At 45.2% G+C, this 19,813-nt stretch overlaps 1 protein-coding gene across 2 annotated transcripts in view; it reads left to right on the forward strand.

Annotated features, from left to right (window-relative positions):
* The first annotated feature begins 2,660 nt into the window (after positions 1-2,660).
* AKAP9 (A-kinase anchoring protein 9) overlaps positions 2,661-19,813 on the forward strand; it is a 647,464-nt gene continuing 630,311 nt past the window's right edge. Inside the window, exon 1 of one of the 2 annotated variants that reach the window (XM_078663639.1) lies at positions 2,661-3,496. In XM_078663639.1, coding sequence (XP_078519765.1) covers positions 3,251-3,496 — 246 coding nt within the window. In that variant the 5' untranslated portion in view covers positions 2,661-3,250. The remainder of the gene's footprint in view (positions 3,497-19,813) is intronic. The other variant, XM_078663638.1, reaches the window with a different exon arrangement.

Consider the following 19,813-nt stretch of genomic DNA (forward strand, 5'->3'; position numbering starts at 1 on the left):
AAAAAAAAACCTCTGCGCACCTAAAAACATAAAAATTCAACTAACCTTGTGTAATGTAACTGGCGTTTGTAAAGCGCTTCAATATCTTTGTGTCAGTCAAGTTCGCGCTCTATAGAAAAATGCCCCAAAAATGTATCTCACATTGCGTAATGTAATTTACGCTTGTGTAAAGCGCACCAATACTTTTGGGTCGCTCTGGTTCACATTATATAAACAAGCATCCGAGAAAACGCAACAGGAGTTGCCCTTGCCTTGCCTTTCACTGTGCTGCAAGGTTTGGCGGCTGACTGACCTGTGACTGAGGCTCACTAAAGCAACAAGCAGCAAAGCAGAAGGTGCTTGGAAAAAGTCCTTGCACTTTAAAGTCAGAAAAAATGAGAGGCGATTTTAAAAACAGTTTCTGACATTTCATCTCGGTATTTGAACAGGACGGGGAGATTAAGTGACGGGCGCCAAAGCTGAACCGCCGAATACTGGCAAACAGTGGCACGAGCAGGAATCAAAGAAAAATAGTCACCCAAATGAAGGCATAAACACAGTAGCATCCTGTTAACAGTAATTGGCCAGTGCTCTGTGGAGCAAACTAAACACAAAAAAGAGGGACAAAGAGGAATGATTAACCACTAGGAAGCAAGCATTTTTAAACGACAATCGAGGGGACGAATAAAAAGGCATGTCTCAAAAAGTGAATGCTTTGCCTAGACTCAACCTAACAATCGGCCCCCCTGTCCATAAAACACAGGTAAAAAACAAAACCAAAAAAACTGGGCCACACACTGATCTGTCAGAGCAGCCCATCATGCACTGCCTGATTGCCCTACAGGCCAGTCTGACCCTCGTCAGTAGACTCCATTACCCAGCCCTGCCAAGTGTCATGCATCAGGCGTGATACTAACGCATTTTTGTGCGCTGGTCCGCATCACCGCACTTAGATGTCAGGTCACGCATTTGTAGCGCCTCTTTGACACCACCGCGGGTGCAAAGGAAGAGACAAGCAGGACCGAAATTGCTGCCCTGCCGGCAAACACTTCTGATGACAGCACGCAGCAGACCGCCTGCTGCCTGGCAGAGTTTCTTCCAATAGTTAGTCTCAAGTGTGTTAACTATATGGCAGGTCAAGAGTGTTGCGCAGACCCGGTGGCTCACTGCTGCTACAAATGAACTTTCATTAGAGCACAGCCGTTGCGGGTCGCCTGCCTCAAATTCGAGTTAATGAATTTATAAACTGTGAACTCATAAAACTATGCTCTTAAATAAAAGTGATGTCCGTTTGCTCATTTTAGTGGCCAGATTTATAGCGGCCGAGCAGTCAAGAAAGCGATTAGGTAAAGCTTGTTATTTTACGTTTGTCAGAGCAAAACAAGAAATAAAAGAGCTCCTGATGAACATTTCGATAGTGGAGTCGGCACCGTGGCTACATTCTGTACCCCAGCGAACAATAATGTGTGCTTTCATGTGAGGAGACCAAATAAATCTGGAAAACAGTCCTCATCCGCCTCTTTCTCTTTTTATCCCCCACTATAGCAGTCGTTATGTTTTTCTCTGTACTCGAGATGAGCAAGAGCAAGCACACTGCGCCGGTTTTTGCAATAGATAATCTGCCTGTATTACAATAACTGACTTGCTAAAATGTACAGAAACATTCTTTTGTTTGTAGTGGCGCGCGCAAGCTGTCAAATGAGTGGGGCAGATCTGAGTCTTCATTTTGTTGAACAGTACGATCAGCTTAGAAGAGAACTAAGGTGCTTCAGTTTCTGGTGCTTTCCAGCAGTTTTAACATCTTCTTAGAATGTCTTGACGCTCAAATGGGCGTAACAGCTGATATTTATATGTTTTCCTGGTTTTCATTGCTGGATTTTGGTTGCGAGAAAGTGTCACTCATAGTTGTTGAAATGTCACACATAATTACACTGAATTTATGAAAATGTCACACATGGCAATCTGAAACCTTGGCAGCTATGATTACCAAGTGACCAATGTGTTCTGAATCTTACCATTTCCAGTTTAGAACAGTTAGTACTCGTAAGCCCTCGCTGTGCTTATAAGCTCACTAGATGTCGAAGAAAATAAAACTAAACATTTATAGAGAATAAAGTGAGTTGCTGCTCAATTGTATAGAGTTGCAGTAATGGAAAGTTCTTGAAATAATATTTTTTATACTGCTTCGACAAAGCTATTTTGCACGAAACAAAAAATAAAGTATCTAGGTTTTATTCCAGAAATTAGGCACTCCACATATGCATGCTGCAAAGGAACTTTTCTCTTTACACTTTAGGCCTGCATGAACAGAGCAGTGAAGTGTCATTTTACCTCGGGTAACAGCTGAACATGGGTGTTGGCTGCTTAGGACACTGTGACAGGAGTTCGATGGAGAGAGAGATAGCGCCAGTGGCCTCACTTTAAACAAAGCATGTGCATCTAAGGTGTCCGCGTGTAAAGTGCGGGGTTTATGTGGCGCTTCACGTGAAGACATTCTCCCGCGCAGACGTGAAGAAGCTGTCTTTGCTTGTTGGGACGGGGGCAGGCGGGCCAGGGGGGGATCCGGCGCAGGGCTGTGTGTTTTTATGTTCTGACGTGGAACGACTGTCCTGCCAGGCAGGCTCTGCGTGGGCGTGCCCGCCAGTGCCGGTGGCAGGTAAAGGTGTCAGGCTCAGGCCACTCCCTCTGCCTTTACTGCACTTCACGGAAGAGTCTGACAGCGGCTCTCCTCGGCACAGCACGGCCGCTCTCTTCTCCCACAAAATGGCATCGCATGCTTCACCAAGGATCCGCATTTCGGGGTTAATACTATACCTAGAGGTTTCTTATTGATTCGCTGCCATGGCGATCCCACGCTGTTCACTAGTTGCCGCCGAGTTAAGCTCCGCTGACTGGATTGCTGCCGTGTTCCTGCCCCGTCAGAGAACATGAGCTGGCTGACCTGCATTATTCATGCGTGTGCCGTGCTTCCCTCGCTCAAATCTCGCTGAGGAGTTAAAGGGCTCGTTGGACACCAGTCGGAGGGGTTTTCCCACCCGCAGACTTCTTGCCAATGTTTACCATCCGCCCGCTCGTTATTTACCTGGGACCTTCCTGAGTCGCGCGAGAGGACTGTTTGTGCACGGAGCTCCCACGCTCCCTTGGAGGACGGGCACTGGTGTCGCACACCTGGGGTGGCGCGCGGAGCTCTGCCGTGCAGGTGTGCGCTGCGGAGACCTGCCCAGCCTCCGTGAGATGTGCGCGAGGCTTGGGGCGCGCGGCGGTGAGAGCGATGGAGTCCCACTGCGCGTCCTGGAGTTCCAAAGTGCTCAGTGGCCTCTGGCCTTCGGGCCAAGAGGAGGACGTGTATGAAGTGGAGACTCTGGTGCCTCTGCCAGACCCCTATCCCTTCACCTGGGAGTTGAACGATAAAAACGCAATCGTCGTGAACACGTCGATTGCACACGTGAGCCACACGCAAAATGGACATTTACTGAAAGTTGTCTCGCAAATCTCCTTGCCTACCCCTCCTTACTCCGTAAGTAGCAGAGGATTGTACTTTTTGAGAGCCTTTTAAGGGTCAGTGAAGCAAAATTAAAGAGTGTCTTGATCATCAGCTCTTAAAATTAGTTACTTGAGCTTTCTATAGCTCATAAATGTTATTGATGTGTATAAGATGAATATACTTTACTTACTGCTTCTTTGGACACACAGCTCCTAGTTTTGAACAGGATATAAATACAGCCGTTCCCGATGGTACTGCGTGTTACTGTAGTTCCCAGGCAGGATTGATGCCTGCTACACATTCAATGTTTCCAGCTAGGAAATGATTTACCAGATTACCCTCTCTGGCATGCGTTACAGATGTCGACATTGGGACTAGAAGTATGTAGTTGCTGCACACAGCTCGCAGTAGACATGTGTTACGTTCTTGTCATTTGTGACATCTGTTGGCCAGTCATTCTTTTGTGGTGCTCTGAATTCAAAGTCTCGGCAACATTTTATGGCCCCAGAGCGGTTAATGAGTTTACTCTTTCTCAGTGTTGTTCAACCAGGCCAAAGTCAAGTGTTAAGGAAATTGTGCAAATGTCGTTTTAAAGTTTGATTGGAATTTTCGGCTAAGATACGTTTTATATAATTGTGAAGACTGGAGTGCGTTCGACATCCTGTTGCATGTGAACCAATATTCAATTTCACAGTGAAATGCATAAGCATCCATTCTCATTTTCATCAGTTTTTCTGACCTCTTTAACTGCAATACTATGTTATTTGAACCCAGTCATTTAGACTCGGAAGTGCGTGCTAAAAGAGGTGCAAATAGCGATTGTACGTTCTCCAGTGTTTGCAGAAGTAGTTACCGCAAGCCAGGTATTACCAGTGCAAACAGGTGTGCAAGGGGTTCGATCGACATTTCTTTTTCACTGGGTACCAACAATGTAGCAACGTGTAATTATGTGACATCTGATGTACTTTTAATATTATCGAAGTTGTAGGCCTCATTCCTTTAGTTTGTTTTTAGGTCTCGCGCCTGCGATGCATATGCCGAAGCCATATGCCATCGCACAGGCGCGATACTATAGTTGCCTGGTCTGCTTCCCAGGAGACAGGAGACTGCCACGCGCCCGCTCAGAAAAGCGCACGGTCAGAAAAGCGATCGGAGCCGGCCGCGCGCGAGCGTTCCCAATCTCCTGTCTCTCTGGGAAGCACACAAGCAAGCCCAGCAAGCCCCGCCAAGGCATCACGAGCACGTCCCACGTGGACGCCTACCACGAGGACAACCGCAGCAGCAGGGCAGCCCCGCCGGAGAGCGCGCGGCCCCGCGCAGCCCGCAAACTGCAAGCGGAAGCAGGGACAATTATTTGAGGTGTTTCTGGCGAGAATGTGGAAGAAGGGCCTGCATCATCTATGTTACAAGGTACAAAATAGCGTCCTTGCAAAACCGCGCAGCCCGCAAACCGCAAGCGGAAGCCGGGACCCCCCAAGGCCACCCCTGCAACACCTCCCACCCCCGACACGCCGAAACAACCGGAGGCCCCCGCACAATGCCTGCAGCCTGCCGGAGCAAGGAGCGCCCCCTAAGCGCGCTACTCCACCGCCGCTTCCTCCCCCTCCCAAAGACAACCCGACCCTACGGACACGCGAACCCTATCCCCATGCACTCACTGCGGCACGCACCCTGCCGCCCTCAGCACCCACACCAGCCGTTCTGCCCCCAGGCCAGCAAACCGTGAAATCCGAACAGGGCAGCGGCCGCGTGCCCCAACACAACCCCCCCCACGCAAATGTGTATTAATAGGAACGTATTAACTGACATGTGTATTTTGTTAATCTGTCGTGGATAATCAGTATTTGAGATTTAATTTCTTTGGGCTGTGTAAGAAAATGTAATGGTGAACGTATTTATGTGAAACTGGTCATTTCATGTAACATGAGTTATACTTGTGTCGCAATCCGATCATTGGGGTTACGTTCACCACACCACAGTTTTCACACCCATTACATGTCTGTTGAATGGGAAAAGGACATAGACAATAGACACTTTCGTTCCACTTTGTGCATAGTACTACTTAGCTCACGCATTTTATCCTATCATTCAACCCCGATGCGCAAAGTTATGTTATGTTATGTTAATTGCTTTTATACCGCGCACAGCTGCCCCAGCGAAGGGGCGTCCTGGCGCCCAGAAAGGTAAACACAACATTACACATTGCTGCTGAATCAGAGGGTTTTGTTAAAAAGTACTGTTTTAATAGCACGCCTGAACTGGAGTAGATCTTCCAGTGCTCGAATTTCCGCAGGGAGGGAATTCCAAAGCTTTGCAGCCACCACTCGGAAGGAGCGACCGCCAGTCCTACTCAACAGGATACGTGGGACCACAGACAGATTCTGACCCATAGATTTCAAGGGTCGGGAGGGAACATATGGAGTCAGGAGATTCACCAATATGGGTGGGGCTGTACCTTTTAAAATTTTAAAAGCCAGGCAGAGCACCTTAAACTCGATCCTCCTGGCTACAGGAAGCCAGTGGAGCGCCTGCAGTGTTCTTGAGACCGAACATCTCCTAGGCAGGCCGACCACCGCTCTTGCAGCGGCGTTCTGTACTCGCTGCAACCGTTTAAGTTCCACCTGGTTGGTGCCTGCTAGCAGAGCACTGGCGTAATCTATCCTGGATAGCACTGAGGCCTGAACCACAAGCTGTCTGGTGGGGGCATCAAAAAATTTCAGTACCGGCCTGATGCCTCTGATGACACCAAAACAGGTGGCAGCTACCCTCTCAGTGTGATAAATAAAACTCAGGGAGGGATCCAGCCAAACTCCGAGATTTTTCATCTCCATAACAGGAGTAGGGATCATTCCTAACTCAGAAGGCCACCAGTGGTCATTCCACCATCCAGGTTGCTTACCAAACACCATGACCTCTGTTTTCATAGTGTTCAATTGGAGACAGTTATGATTCATCCAATTGGCCCCCGCCCGAAGCCCCTCGCAGAACTTGAGGGCCTCCACAGCTGAGTCCCCACTTAACGTGACCGCCAGCTGTGTGTCATCCGCATAGGAAACCATTGTCAGGCCCCAGCGATTGGCTACATCAGCCAGCGGTCTAACGTAGATATTAAATAAAGTGGGGCTCAACGATGATCCCTGTGGGACCCCCATTGTGAGCGGGTAGGAGGTGGATTTCCCAGGGGGGATAGCAACCTGGAAGGATCTATCTGAGAGGAATGAGTGGAACCAACGAAGAGCGGATCCCCTAACGCCGACTTCCTCTAACTGCCGTAACAGGATCTCGTGGGACACTGTATCGAACGCGGCACTCAAGTCTAATAACAAGAGTGCCGCTGTTCGTCCGCTATCCAGCACGGAGCGCAGATGTTCGGTCATAAACAACAAGGCAGTCTCCGTGCTGTGCCCTGCGCGAAATCCGTTTTGAGTGGGATCCAGAATATTAGCTTTGGCGAGATGGTTAGCCAGGATCCCATTCACATGGGCCTCGGTGGTTTTGGCGGCCCACGGCAGCAGAGAGATGGGGCGATAGTTCTCTGGTTTGACCGGGTCTAGGGAAGGCTTTTTCAAGATGGGTGTCACTACCGCATGCTTCCAACTAGTGGGCACGGTTCCTGAGGACAATGATAAATTGATGAGGGCGAGCATGGGTGTGCGACATAAGGCCTGCATACTTTTAAACTGGGCCGGTTTGAGCGGGTCCTTTGGGGAGCCAGATTTAATTTTTTGGCACAGTAAATCAAACCCCTCCTCCGAGAGGGGGGCCAGCAGGTCTAGAGTCACACCATCATCCCTCGGACAGCCCTCTAAGGCCGGATGTTGTGTCCTCGTTGGAAAGGAGCGGTAGATTGCCTGAACCTTTTGGATAAAAAAGGCAGCCAGACTTTCACAGTGGGAGTCAGTACAGATTTCGGCTGCGGAGGCCCTCTTCGTCATGAGGTCCTTTAAGACCTTAAAGATTAATTTAGAGGGGTTAGGGCTATTCCGAAACTCCTCCGCATAAAATGTGGCTCGGGCTCGACAGATCGCTCTGTGGTATGCCTTGGTTAAAGTGAGGTAACAGGTCCTAAGCGCGGAGTCATAGGTTTTTCTCCATCGCCTTTCTGCTTTCCTACAATCTCTCTTAAGGGACGCTAGAGTCTCGTCATACCAAGGACTGTGATTTTTAGTCCGACAATTCGAACGGACCAGAGGAATTAGCAAGTCCAAGGCCGAGGAGATCCAATTGCAGAATGAATCATAACCCGAGTTAACCTCAGAAAAAGAGGGCAGAGGTGACTTTTCCAGTAGAAGATAGAAATCTTCTAACTTTAGTTTATACCACTGGCGCGTCAGGGTGGATTTGTTCTGTAATACAAGAAGAGGGTCTGCCATGGGAATAACAGCCTTCACCAGCATGTGGTCCGTCCAAGTTAACTGGATGGGTGGTCCTATAATTATGTCCTCTAAATTGGAGAACAATGGGTCCAATAAATGCCCACCCTGATGCGTGGGGGAAGATACCCTCTGCGAAAGCTGCAAGGCTTCCATATCTGCTAAGCAGCTCCGAATAGAGGGTAAAAATGTGCAATCAAAGAGCAAGTTGAGATCGCCTAGCACATTGAAATTAGCACAGCCAAGGGCCTCGGAACTGATGACATCCGGGAGAGCGGCCCTAAAGGCAGCATCGCAGCCCGAAGGCCGATATATTAAGAGTCCTGTGAGGCTAAAACAGTGGGAGATGGAAATTCTAAACCGGGCACATTCACAACCTGGAATTTTTAATTCTTTCCATTCAAAAGGGAAGCGGCGTTTCAATGCCATAGCAATTCCACCCCCACACGCACCGCGATTGAGAGTAGCTATAGTATACTCAGGGGGGAGAGCAAGATTTAATATCGCGGTATCCGCATCCTGTAACCACGTCTCGGTCATAAACAACACATCCGGAGAATCAGTAGTGAGTATATCAAATATCTCCGCATGGTGTTTGGCCAAGGATCTGACGTTCAGATTATAAATGGTAATAGTTTTCACCCCAGACGCGTAAGTCTGCCGGGATGAGACGTCGATTGAACGAATGCGAGAGGATGCCGACAGGCGCCAACAACACCCGGTACAGTGATAAGGGCCACTTAACGGCGCAACCGGCGGTGAAGGACACCTAGGGAGACGGTCACATAAAACTAATAGGTCTGCCCTATCATACCTGATAGTAGAGGTAGCCATAGCAATAGGACGAAGGCAATAGAGTTCTGCCGCACCCCGCACTTCCTTAGCGCTGACGGGCGCAGACGGGCAGACTCTGGCTTGACTCAGGCGAGAGTCAGGCGCTACCGCTGCGCGTCACCGCTGCGCGACCCGTGTGAGCATTAAATACCGGCTCACCTGGAGTGCTGGCAAGCGCTAGAGCGCTCAGGCAGATGACACGGTCGGCAAGAACCACCCCCAAGATGGCGGCCAAGCGCCACACGAAGGCAGCACAAAAGACAACAGACAAGGACAACAGTCTCCACACTAAATGCGGTGAGGGCACAATTTATAGTGCAGGAATGTGGGCACACCAGTAAAATTATTAAAACCAAGGGAAACGATTTTAGAAATACAAGGTGGAAAAGCGGTATTTAAAAATATCAATAGTAAGCGCTACACGCTTAAATAGCCAGCAGCATAACGCGCAAGCATGCACCTTTCCCAAGACCGAGCGGCCGGAATGCTCGTCTTAAGTACCGGCTCACCTGGAGTGCTGGCAAGCGCTAGAGCGCTCAGGCAGATGACACGGTCGGCAAGAACCACCCCCAAGATGGCGGCCAAGCGCCACACGAAGGCAGCACAAAAGACAACAGACAAGGACAACAGGCTCCACACTAAATGCGGTGAGGGCACAATTTATAGTGCAGGAATGTGGGCACACCAGTAAAATTATTAAAACCAAGGGAAACGATTTTAGAAATACAAGGTGGAAAAGCGGTATTTAAAAATATCAATAGTAAGCGCTACACGCTTAAATAGCCAGCAGCATAACGCGCAAGCATGCACCTTTCCCAAGACCGAGCGGCCGGAATGCTCGTCTTAAGTACCGGCTCACCTGGAGTGCTGGCAAGCGCTAGAGCGCTCAGGCAGATGACACGGTCGGCAAGAACCACCCCCAAGATGGCGGCCAAGCGCCACACGAAGGCAGCACAAAAGACAACAGACAAGGACAACAGGCTCCACACTAAATGCGGTGAGGGCACAATTTATAGTGCAGGAATGTGGGCACGCCAATATATGATAGGCTCAGGAAATGTTTGCGCTCGGCTTTTCTTTTGACCTTTCAAAAAAATTGTTAGCGTGAAATCTATTGACTCTGTAAGGAGTTAAAAGTTGTTGCGTACTGCTGGTCTGGACTTGTATATTTTAAATGCAAAGCTGTTTATGACAAAACCGTCATAATTGCTGCAGACTCTACACTATAAGGCAGACACCTCTCACTTTCTGCAGTTTCAAACATGATGCAGAGTAAAAGACACTGACATTTACAAAATGTTGACTTTTTATGCTTTTAGGCCGGGTTCATTCTTATTTTAATTACATTCCTAGCTATCCAACAACAATAACCTATTACGCTTTTTTAATGTATCAATATTCTTGTATCGGTGATTAACGTAACTAGTGGTATTTTCAATATCTGCATCATCTTTTAATATTTAGATCATGGCCGTGTCTTCTATATAGGATGTTGTTTAACACATACATATAACAGATTTATTTAAATCATTACAATAACTGCAAGAAACAACATCTACTCAAGACATTAATAACTCACAAAATATATCCTTTTTTCTTTCCCATTTTATTTTAAGTTCTTCTCTCTTTGCCTTTGTACCTCTCATTTTCTTCTTGCCTTACACCACATCCTTTTCTTGTTGTCTTTTTTCTCTTGCCTTCTTCCCTCTCTCAATTCTGATTTCCTTATTCGTCTCTTTATGCCGTTCTCTGTCATTCTTTTTTCTTCTCCTTTCATTCATTCATTTCACTGTTTCGTTTTTTCTTCTTTTAATTTTCTTCTAATGTATCTTTTTCCTTCACTGCCTTTCTTTTGCACCTTTCTATATCTATTTATCCTCATTTATTTCTTCTATTTTCAGATCCTATCTTTCTCTGCCTTATTTTTCTTTCTTTCTCTCTTACATGTTTTTCTGCACTCTGTCATCCTTCCCTCTCTGTCTCTTTCTCTCCTCTTCTAATTTTTCTCTCACATTCTCTATCTCTATTTATTTCTCATTCTTTCTCACTTTTGCTGTCTTAGAGCAAAGGGGCAAAAACTAATCCTCAAGGACCACAAATGTACACTTTTTGCAGGACAGCTCATGTGTCATCAATGCTGTGTGCTGCTTGTAGCAGGAATAGGGTACTCTAGGGGCAGTACCCTACGCCCTCTATCTATCCATCGCCCTCCCTCTATCTATCCATCGCCCTCCCTCTATCTATCCATCGCCCTCCCTCTATCTATCCATCGCCCTCCCTCTATCTATCCATCGCCCTCCCTCTATCTATCCATCGCCCTCCCTCTATCTATCATCGCCCTCCCTCTATCTATCATCGCCCTCCCTCCCTCTATCTATCCATCGCCCTCCTTCTATCTATCCATTGCCCTCCCTCTATCCATCGCCCTCCCTCTATCTATCCATCGCCCTCCCTCTATCTATCGCCCTCACTCTATCGCCCTCACTCTATCTATCGCATTACCACAGCATCACTCAGCACCACCACAGCACCACCACAGCACCACTCAGCACCACCACAGAATCACTCAGCACCACCACAGAATCACTCAGCACCACCACAGAATCACTCAGCACCACCACAGAATCACTCAGCTCCACCACAGAATCACTCAGCACCACCTCAGAATCACTCAGCACCACCACAGAATCACCCAGCACCACCACAGAATCACCCAGCACCACCACAGAATCACTCAGCACCACCACAGAATCACTCAGCACCACCACAGAATCACTCCGGGGCACCACAACATCACTATGCGCTAACACAGCATCACAATGCCACAGCATCACTCGTCGCCACCACAACATCAATCTGTGCAACCATTCAACAACAACTAGTTCAAATATGTTCTCTCAATGTTTCAAGCTTTATTGCAAATGTCACAAAAAGATGTTAATATTTCACTTCTGTTCTTGGATTTTCATCACAATAAAATACACTGAACATAATCTTCACAAAAGTTATTTACAAAAGTTTAACCTATTGCCATTATAAATCACAATAACTTTCATTTAAGTATTAATTATTAAAAAAATGAAGACATTGTTATTTGTAATATCAATACATTTAAGTCACGTAAATACAACACATTGCATTACAAATGCTATAGGTGTCACATTTGCGAAAGTTAAAACTATTGGCATTGTGAATGACAAAGCTATTAATTTAGCTATTTTCAAAACCAACACATAAATAAAATATCAGTCATTTACAATACCAATAGCTCAAACTTTCCTGATGCGAGACCTATTGCATTGCAAATGCTTGTTTTGTTTTGTCATAGCATTGCAGTTGATTTGTAATTTGGAGGACACATTTTTGCATGTTTGGTTGTAATTTCCTACCTTCTTGACATTCTTAGTTTGTGCTTTAATTTTCGATCATGTGACACGTGAACAGAGAGAAAGTGCCCTTTCGATTTCAAGGGAATTCTTGACAACCTCTAAAACAACATTATTGAAATAGCTGAATCATGTTATGGTAATAGAGACAGGGTGCTCCTGTCCCTTAGACCTCTCTAAAGAAGACTGTATGCACGTGGAGATAAGAGATCCTGTAAAGTTTGTTTTCATTACAATACTACACCTACATGACTCAGAAACATATATTTAGCAAAAAAGGAATCTATTTGAATATTTAAGAAAATTCGACTGTATCTTCTCTGCATGAGTCTTAAAGCGAAAATGTCTTCAAAATATTATTCAAGTGCCAGACTAACAGGCTGAAGCATGGCTGTGCTTTAGCCATTCTTACCAATATTAATTATTGTTTCAAGCAAATGTTTGTCCGTTTAAGGATCATATCTTTGCATATGGCATCTTTAAGTGGAAGAATCCTGTCCAACCGTCCAGGGGGGGCCTGACTCCTTAAGCTGGGGACCTTGTTTTTCTGTTATCTGTTACAAAGTCAACTGATTATGCGTGCTTAAGTCACTTATTTGCAAATACTGCTCAATGTTTTTCCATGTTTGCTAGTGTGCCCTCGTCTTTTAACACTGATTTCCTTTTTCTCATTATTAAAACCTCCGAATCAATGTGTGTACACACACTCGCGCTCTCTCCCTCAGCCCCCCCCACCCCTGCCTTTCTCTCTTCTTCTCTTCTCTTCTCTCTTCTTCTCTTCTCTCTCCTTCTCTCGCATCACAAGAAAACAGTCAGCCAGCCAGGACAAAACTCCGGATCCCAAAAAATCCAATGAGTAACTAAGAAATGTAATATTCAAGAAAGAAGTAACATAACAGATGGACTAAAAAAAGAACAATAATCTATTCAAATTAAGACGTTTCGGCTTCCGTCTTCCACAGATAGTACAAGATTGTTTGCTCAGTAGATGATACTGCTGAATCTTTTTTCTCTCTCTCTCTCTCTCTCTCTCTCTCTCTCTCTCTCTCTCTCTCTCTCTCTCTCTCTCTCTAATGGGTGTGTGTAAAGCTGTGTCTTTACAGGTATACAGCATATTATATTGATCTGGCTATCTTGAATGCACCCACATTGGATTGCATTAGACAACCATTAGACAACCTGTGTGTAGAGTGTCCAAAATGCAGCTACTGATATTTGGGCAGCACTGTGCAATGCATTAGTAACTTCTGGCCACTGAAAGAGTTCAATTGGCCCATCTTCATCTTAGAATTCAAGTTACTATTTAGAAGCCACAATATAACAGTAAAAATTGTGAAAATGGTGAAGACTTCTGCCTTAAGAACATTTAACGGGTTGTGAATGGGAATGTATGTTCCTAGACACACTATGGTTGTGGCACAAGGTCGGGTGATTTTGCGTGGATTTGGAAAACCTTATCTGCATTGTTGGGGAGATATGTTGGAATTTTGGCTTACTCTGGTACTGTAGAGTCATAAAAAAAACTGATAGCTAACCTGACCCTAAATGCACAGAGTCATGGCACAGAAATTGGGTAGCCGTGCCGCCACCTTTGGAATCCTGGCACTAGATCTCTCCTGATGCATGGCTGTAGATGGAATATTGTAACGTAAATGGGGTTGCCCACACTTTATTTTAAAACAGGGGCCCTGGAACAACTCTTTGGGCTTGAATAATCATCATATATGAATCATATATTGTGGGACTGTAATAACCAAGCTGCCAGATGCAAACAGTGGTGGGGGAGAGTGCCCACATACGGCCAATACCACGGTTCAAACTGTGGCAAATTACTGCATATTCCACTGACTTGGTGTAGAATGCATACCCAGAGTTAGCAATGCACTGTTTCTTATGTTTGGTTGGACACTTTCTCTATCTCAAAGTTAATACAAATATTTTAAATTACATTAGGGAGTTCATAGATGCATAATATTTGTGTGCATATTGATCCTCATAAGATTTTGTGAATATTGATTTCCCCAAAAGCTTGGAAGTGTTAAACCTAGGGCCGTTTCCAAATCCAAGAAAGTGGTTAAGGAGGCATATCTTTCTCCAGCCTGTTTGGTCCATGAAGGAAAACTGTACGTGCTGACCTTGGCCTCGCAAGTGGGCGCGAATAAATTCATGAAAATACATTAATAATGTACAATTTAAAATATAGCTGCCTTAACGTTTGACCCATTTTGGCAACGCATTTTCAAATTCCTGTTCTATACTTCTATAGTACCGGTTTCTATAATCTGATATGTTAATGGTATGCTGGTACTGTACAGCCACACCCTTGTGGCAAATAATTCCACCCCTGTAGGTTTACTCCACCGCAGACTATTTGTGATGCATCTTACATTTTCAGAACTTGTCCCTAAACACAGCTCCATCACAGTTAATTTATCTGAGGCACTGAGACTTGATCCTCGTAGCACAGATGATCAGTGAACTTGACCTAAGGCGCTCTGGCCTTCAAACACTATTTCACACCATCTAGTCTCTGTGCGAGAAGTCAGGTTTTTTGACGAACATGAAGAGAAATAAAGTGACCATCCTCAGTTGTGTCAACAATGGTTATGTTAATACAGATTTCTAAAGTGCTCTCCTGCTGGAAGGTATTTTGGTGTTTATAAATAGAACAATTCAAGTCAGTCTAGTCCGACCATGGGTAAGCACTACTTTGTATGAACCACGTTTATGCAACAGTAATGATACTTGCACCTTTGTTCTACCTTAAGTTTATTCAGTATTCTTTTTTCAACAAGATACTCAACTGCAAATCTCAACATTTTTTTGTATGGGTACGTTGGATTAATCAGGATGCCCACAACCCAAAAGTTTGCTTTAGTGTATCTAGCCTATTTTTTTCTTCCGAAGATTTCTTTGGTACAAATACGTTTTGAACCCTTCACACATGACCACTGCTGTTGTTTTAAAAGTGGCTTACCTATCAGTCACTAGATCAATCTACTCCCTTTGTGTTCTGGAAGTTTACTGTCATTAAGGAGGGTAATTGACAGAGAAGTGATCACCACCCAGAGATAACAGATAGCCAATAAGTATAGCACATGCTTAACAGGAAACATATCAACTGTATGCCAACGCACGCAGAGGGAAAACAAGGATACAGGTTTATTGTGTTTGATTTAGTGAATTTTAGGCAAACCACCTGCTCTGAATGCGACTTGTTGACCATGTTAGAAGTGCTGGCTTTTTCTCGTCAACGTGCACTGTAGTTGACTTTTGCAGCATAGCTTCTTGTTGATAATGTTAGTTTAAATGTTTGTAAAAGCATTGGTATATAGTTATGTTACCATTTATGTTGTACACAGGAATACAGTGACTCTCATTGGAACGTGTGGGAAACCAAGTCCGCTTTCATATACTTGTTCTCAACTATATTGCACACAATCGATTCCCTTTAACAAAGATTTTTACATTTGAAGAGAGGAAAAGCACAGCAAATATCAACATGAAATGTGCAAGATAAAATTAGTTTGAGGCGTGTATTACTTAAAGCATGGTCACTTTCGAACCAATATTTGGTTATCCTAACTGACTTTACTTCTCAGGCAAATATATCGGTCTTTGCTGAGAATTTAGCCATTCACCAGCATGCTTAAAAGTGACAACCTCGAATGACTGGAAAGAGAACAAACGGCGTTGTGTAAAACTCAACATCAGTGTATTGTCTCCTAGTAGTTCGCATAAACGTTATGTTTTTAGCTTCAGCTAGGGGACTGTTCTCTTGGGATAGCACTCCTCCACAAACCATGTATCTGATCAATCCCCGTGTTTCCTAGACAAGCTGGTCTTTACCTTACTCGCTCTCTCTTTCTATCTCCCTCTGTATGTCTTATGCTCTGTCATTCTATCTAAAATTATCTGTGTCCTCTTTTCCCTCGCTTGCTCTCCCCTGGGTGCCTCATTTTGTCTCTTGTCCTAGCCCACCCTACTCTCTCTAAGATAAAGTAATTGTGTATTGCTTTTACTTTGAACTATTTACTAAACTAGCAAGAATGTACTCATCGTGCCAATGTTTAATACCATTAATGCCAGCACAATATTTGTTGTGATAAACAGAGTTTGTGTGTTTTCCTTCGCTGGAAGTGTAGTGAGTTTTGGGAAGGGGGGTACAGAGTGCTGACTGCTGCTTCACCAGCTTGAATCTGCAAGTAGTCCAATTCGTTGCTAGTAAAGATGCTTCACGTTTAAACTATGATTTTTCCCTTTTATCTTTCACTTTGAGACCCTCTTCCCTTTAGGAAGAAGGGCTCCCCTTGTGGATGTCTCAGCATGACAGAATGCTTATTTGGAAGAGTGACCAATACTGACTCACTTGTTGCTCAGGCAGCTTTATTGAAAAAAATATAGAGCTCACATTTGTTAAATGCCTTGCGCTAAGTTGCACATTTTAAATATCCTAATTTTTTTCTAACATTAATTTTTAAACCCATACCTACCATGCCTAATTGTTACCCACCCCTTGTTCTCTCCCACCCCTTTAATAACCTTGTGAAACATTAACATATTTTAACCAGCGAAAACGTATTCCCTTTGCGTCTTTGAGTCTTCATCCCTTCTTCTTTCATCTGCCTGCACTAGGCCAAGTCGGCCTACTTTGTGACTTCACCCACTCTTCCCCCACCGGTCTTCCAGTGTTTCCATTAACTGTCATCGAGTATGTTCTGTTCACAAACTCTGACAAGTGAACACCATCCTGCCTGAACTATAGAGGCACACTTTGTAGGTAATATCCATGTGACTGACCACTCCAGTTCCCTTCAGTTTGCAGAACTCCGCTGCTTCCCTAGTCATTTCTTTTTTTGCTTTATCAACGGCTACTGCCTTTCTCCCTCCTCTCCATACTCTCCTAGGCTACATCTGGGTCCACCTCATCCCCAATTTGGCCTACCTCTCCCTCACCACTCTAAAAATCTTCCTTTATCATTTTCCGTAGCTCCAAACTGGACAATTGAACCAAGTCATTCTGCTCCAGATGTAACAGTATCAATCTGGCCTTGACCTGTTTCATGTAATTACCACTACATCAGAAACAATTGCCACATCTCATGCACCATAAGCTATGCCATACCACTATCACTATGTCATTATCCAATCCAAGCTGTTTCTCATAACAGTGCTGTCCTGTGTGCTCTCCTGCCCATTTCAGAATGGAGTAACCCCAAATCCACACATCCTTCTTGCCCGCCTGTGCCAGTAGTAGTATTATGCGAGTTAGCAAGGACGAAACCCTTTTGGCTCCTGATGGACTCAGTAAAACTGTGACGTAAGTGTTAGAGAGTAGTGAAGTGAATGCAGGTTTAGAATGTTGAGTTCGCAGTGACACTCAGAAGAACAAAGGCGTGTTATAGTAAGCTCCATGTGTAGTGTAGTCATTTGCAGGTACCCGGGCTGGGGAGGATGCTACAACTGGCAACGTGATTTGGGATGAAGAACCCGAAGATTGACAGTGCTCTCCCAGAGAGTTTGCTGTGGTCCATGAACTGCTCGTGCGTGTCACACGTGCCTCCATTGAAGTGCATATCGACGTTTGGCGTATGTGAAGTCAAAGCGCAACTCCAGCCTGTGTAAGGCAGTTGAAGAAAATAACAAAATCGTCACTGAGAAGTCTACATATCGTTGGCCGAGAACCAATGATATGGCTAAGAACCTGCTGATAAGGTCATAAAGAGAGGTACTGCACTACTACGCAATCTAAAGCTATACATCATACGGAGTGGTAATGCTAAAGGCGGATACAACTAGGTTTTGAAAGAGCAGCCAATAGCAACAGCCAATTGCAAGATAATGCTGTGATCCGAATTGCTGCGAGGCAGAGATCAGCCAGGTGTCAGACAGTACAAAGGGACATCTAAAGGCAGAGCAAATCCGATACAAGCAACGATCATGCTTACCAGAACTGAGTAACAAGAGTGATCATTCTGCAGCATTGGGGAAAGTAGCCCAGAAGAAGTGCCCTGGGTTGTGTTTACGGTGCCGTCCATACACGAAGTGGCACACCTTCACAGCTGCCAAGTGGGGCTCAGAACAACAACAGAGGTCTTCACAGATCAGAAAGCAGAGAGCGGCGATTAGAATAGTAAAAGGTTGTTTTCCTAATGGAGACCAAGAAAGAGGCCACGTTTCTTGTTATTATCATAAATGACTCTGAGGCCAGCCGGTCACAAGGCCTCAGAGATGCTGTGCATAAACAAAATCACCAAGAATCATCAGAAAGAACACTACTTCCAACAGAAGTAAGTTCCACCAGCGGTTATTATGCGCCGCCTTCCTGCAACCACGACCCGATGCCGCCAGAAAGCTTAATATTGGTGACAGATGGACTGCTTGGATAGAGACATTTGATGATTTCACTGATGTGCTAGGTGAAGCAGGTGGCAAGAAGATTTTCTCAGGCTGAATGGGAGAACAAAAAATCGAAAAGGCGTCCCTTTAAAGGACGGTGTTCCTCACCCAGCCGAGGTGGCATGCTTCATCATTGGGGAACCTCCTTGCACGATGAGACCTAGTCATGGTGCGGGCTACAAAGGATTTTCCTACCTGTTTTGAACCTACGTAAACGTTAGTTGGTTATACAACCCCACATCACAATAGCTGATTTTGTAGGTATGGCTTTTGATGAGGCATGGTACAAACCATCCTTACTACACTAAGTTTATTGTACACACCACTTGTTAACTTCATTGTCCAACGGATCCCAGCTGCAGTGACACAGTGGTCCAATCGAATCCTGCTGCAGTGACACAGTGGGAAAAAATAGTGTGAACGGTGCAAAACAAGATTCAAGAATAAGTGCGTGGTCAAGGGTACCGTGAAATATTTATACAAAATATACAAGTTTGATTTTGAATGGTTCTGTAGACCACGATAACTCCAAGTTATACACTGATTTGATGACAGCTTTTCGACCTGTTCAATTTCAGGTCATCGTCATGACAATGGTTACAGTTTTTCATATCGTGCTGTACAGGATGAAAGAATAAAGGGAAAATAGGGCCCTGGATACAAGTAAATGAGGCACGGAAAAAGTGGAAGAAAATAGTTACCTGTCACGGTAGTAAGAAATAGTCCAAACGAACAGTAAAAGGCGCACGATCGGTGTAGCGATGGAGAAGGTCCTATGAGGATCACCAGGGGGAAAAAATAGAAAATTCCAGCATGAGATGGCCCAAGATGAGCCAGGAAAAAGCTGGTGAAAAGGTGCTGGGAAAGATCAGGGACAGCAACTTTGGGGTTTCCTGAGTGATGGGAGAAATTCGAGGTTCACGGTGCAGTAATGATGAACCAAGGGTTCGCAGGCGTCGGACCTGAAAAAGGAGGAGTAGGGGGTAAATTGCAAGGAAAACCAAGGGATAGAAAGGGGAAGGGAGGGGAGCCCGGAACGTGGCCAAGGACTTACCAGAATGCTGCAAGGTCAGCGGTCCTGATTGGGGTCTGTTATTAGAAAATTGGTGTGCCAGAAATTGCAGTGGCAATATGCTTGGTAAGGGTTGTTCCGTGGACAGTGAACAGGCGAATGAAGCGTTCTGTGCTGCAGCAAGACGTGCTATGTAGAAGCCTGGAAGGTTGCGTCATTCCGCCTCCTTTCTATTTAACCCGGGTTTCCGGTTAGCAAATACCGCTGAAGTTCTCGGGTGGACCGAAAAGCCAGGGATAGTAGCTCGCTTCGGAAGAAAGACGTGAAACGAGCTGTTCTCATTTTC

Source organism: Lissotriton helveticus, chromosome 10 (genome assembly GCF_964261635.1).
Source record: "Lissotriton helveticus chromosome 10, aLisHel1.1, whole genome shotgun sequence".
Classification (NCBI taxonomy): Eukaryota; Metazoa; Chordata; class Amphibia; order Caudata; family Salamandridae; genus Lissotriton; species Lissotriton helveticus.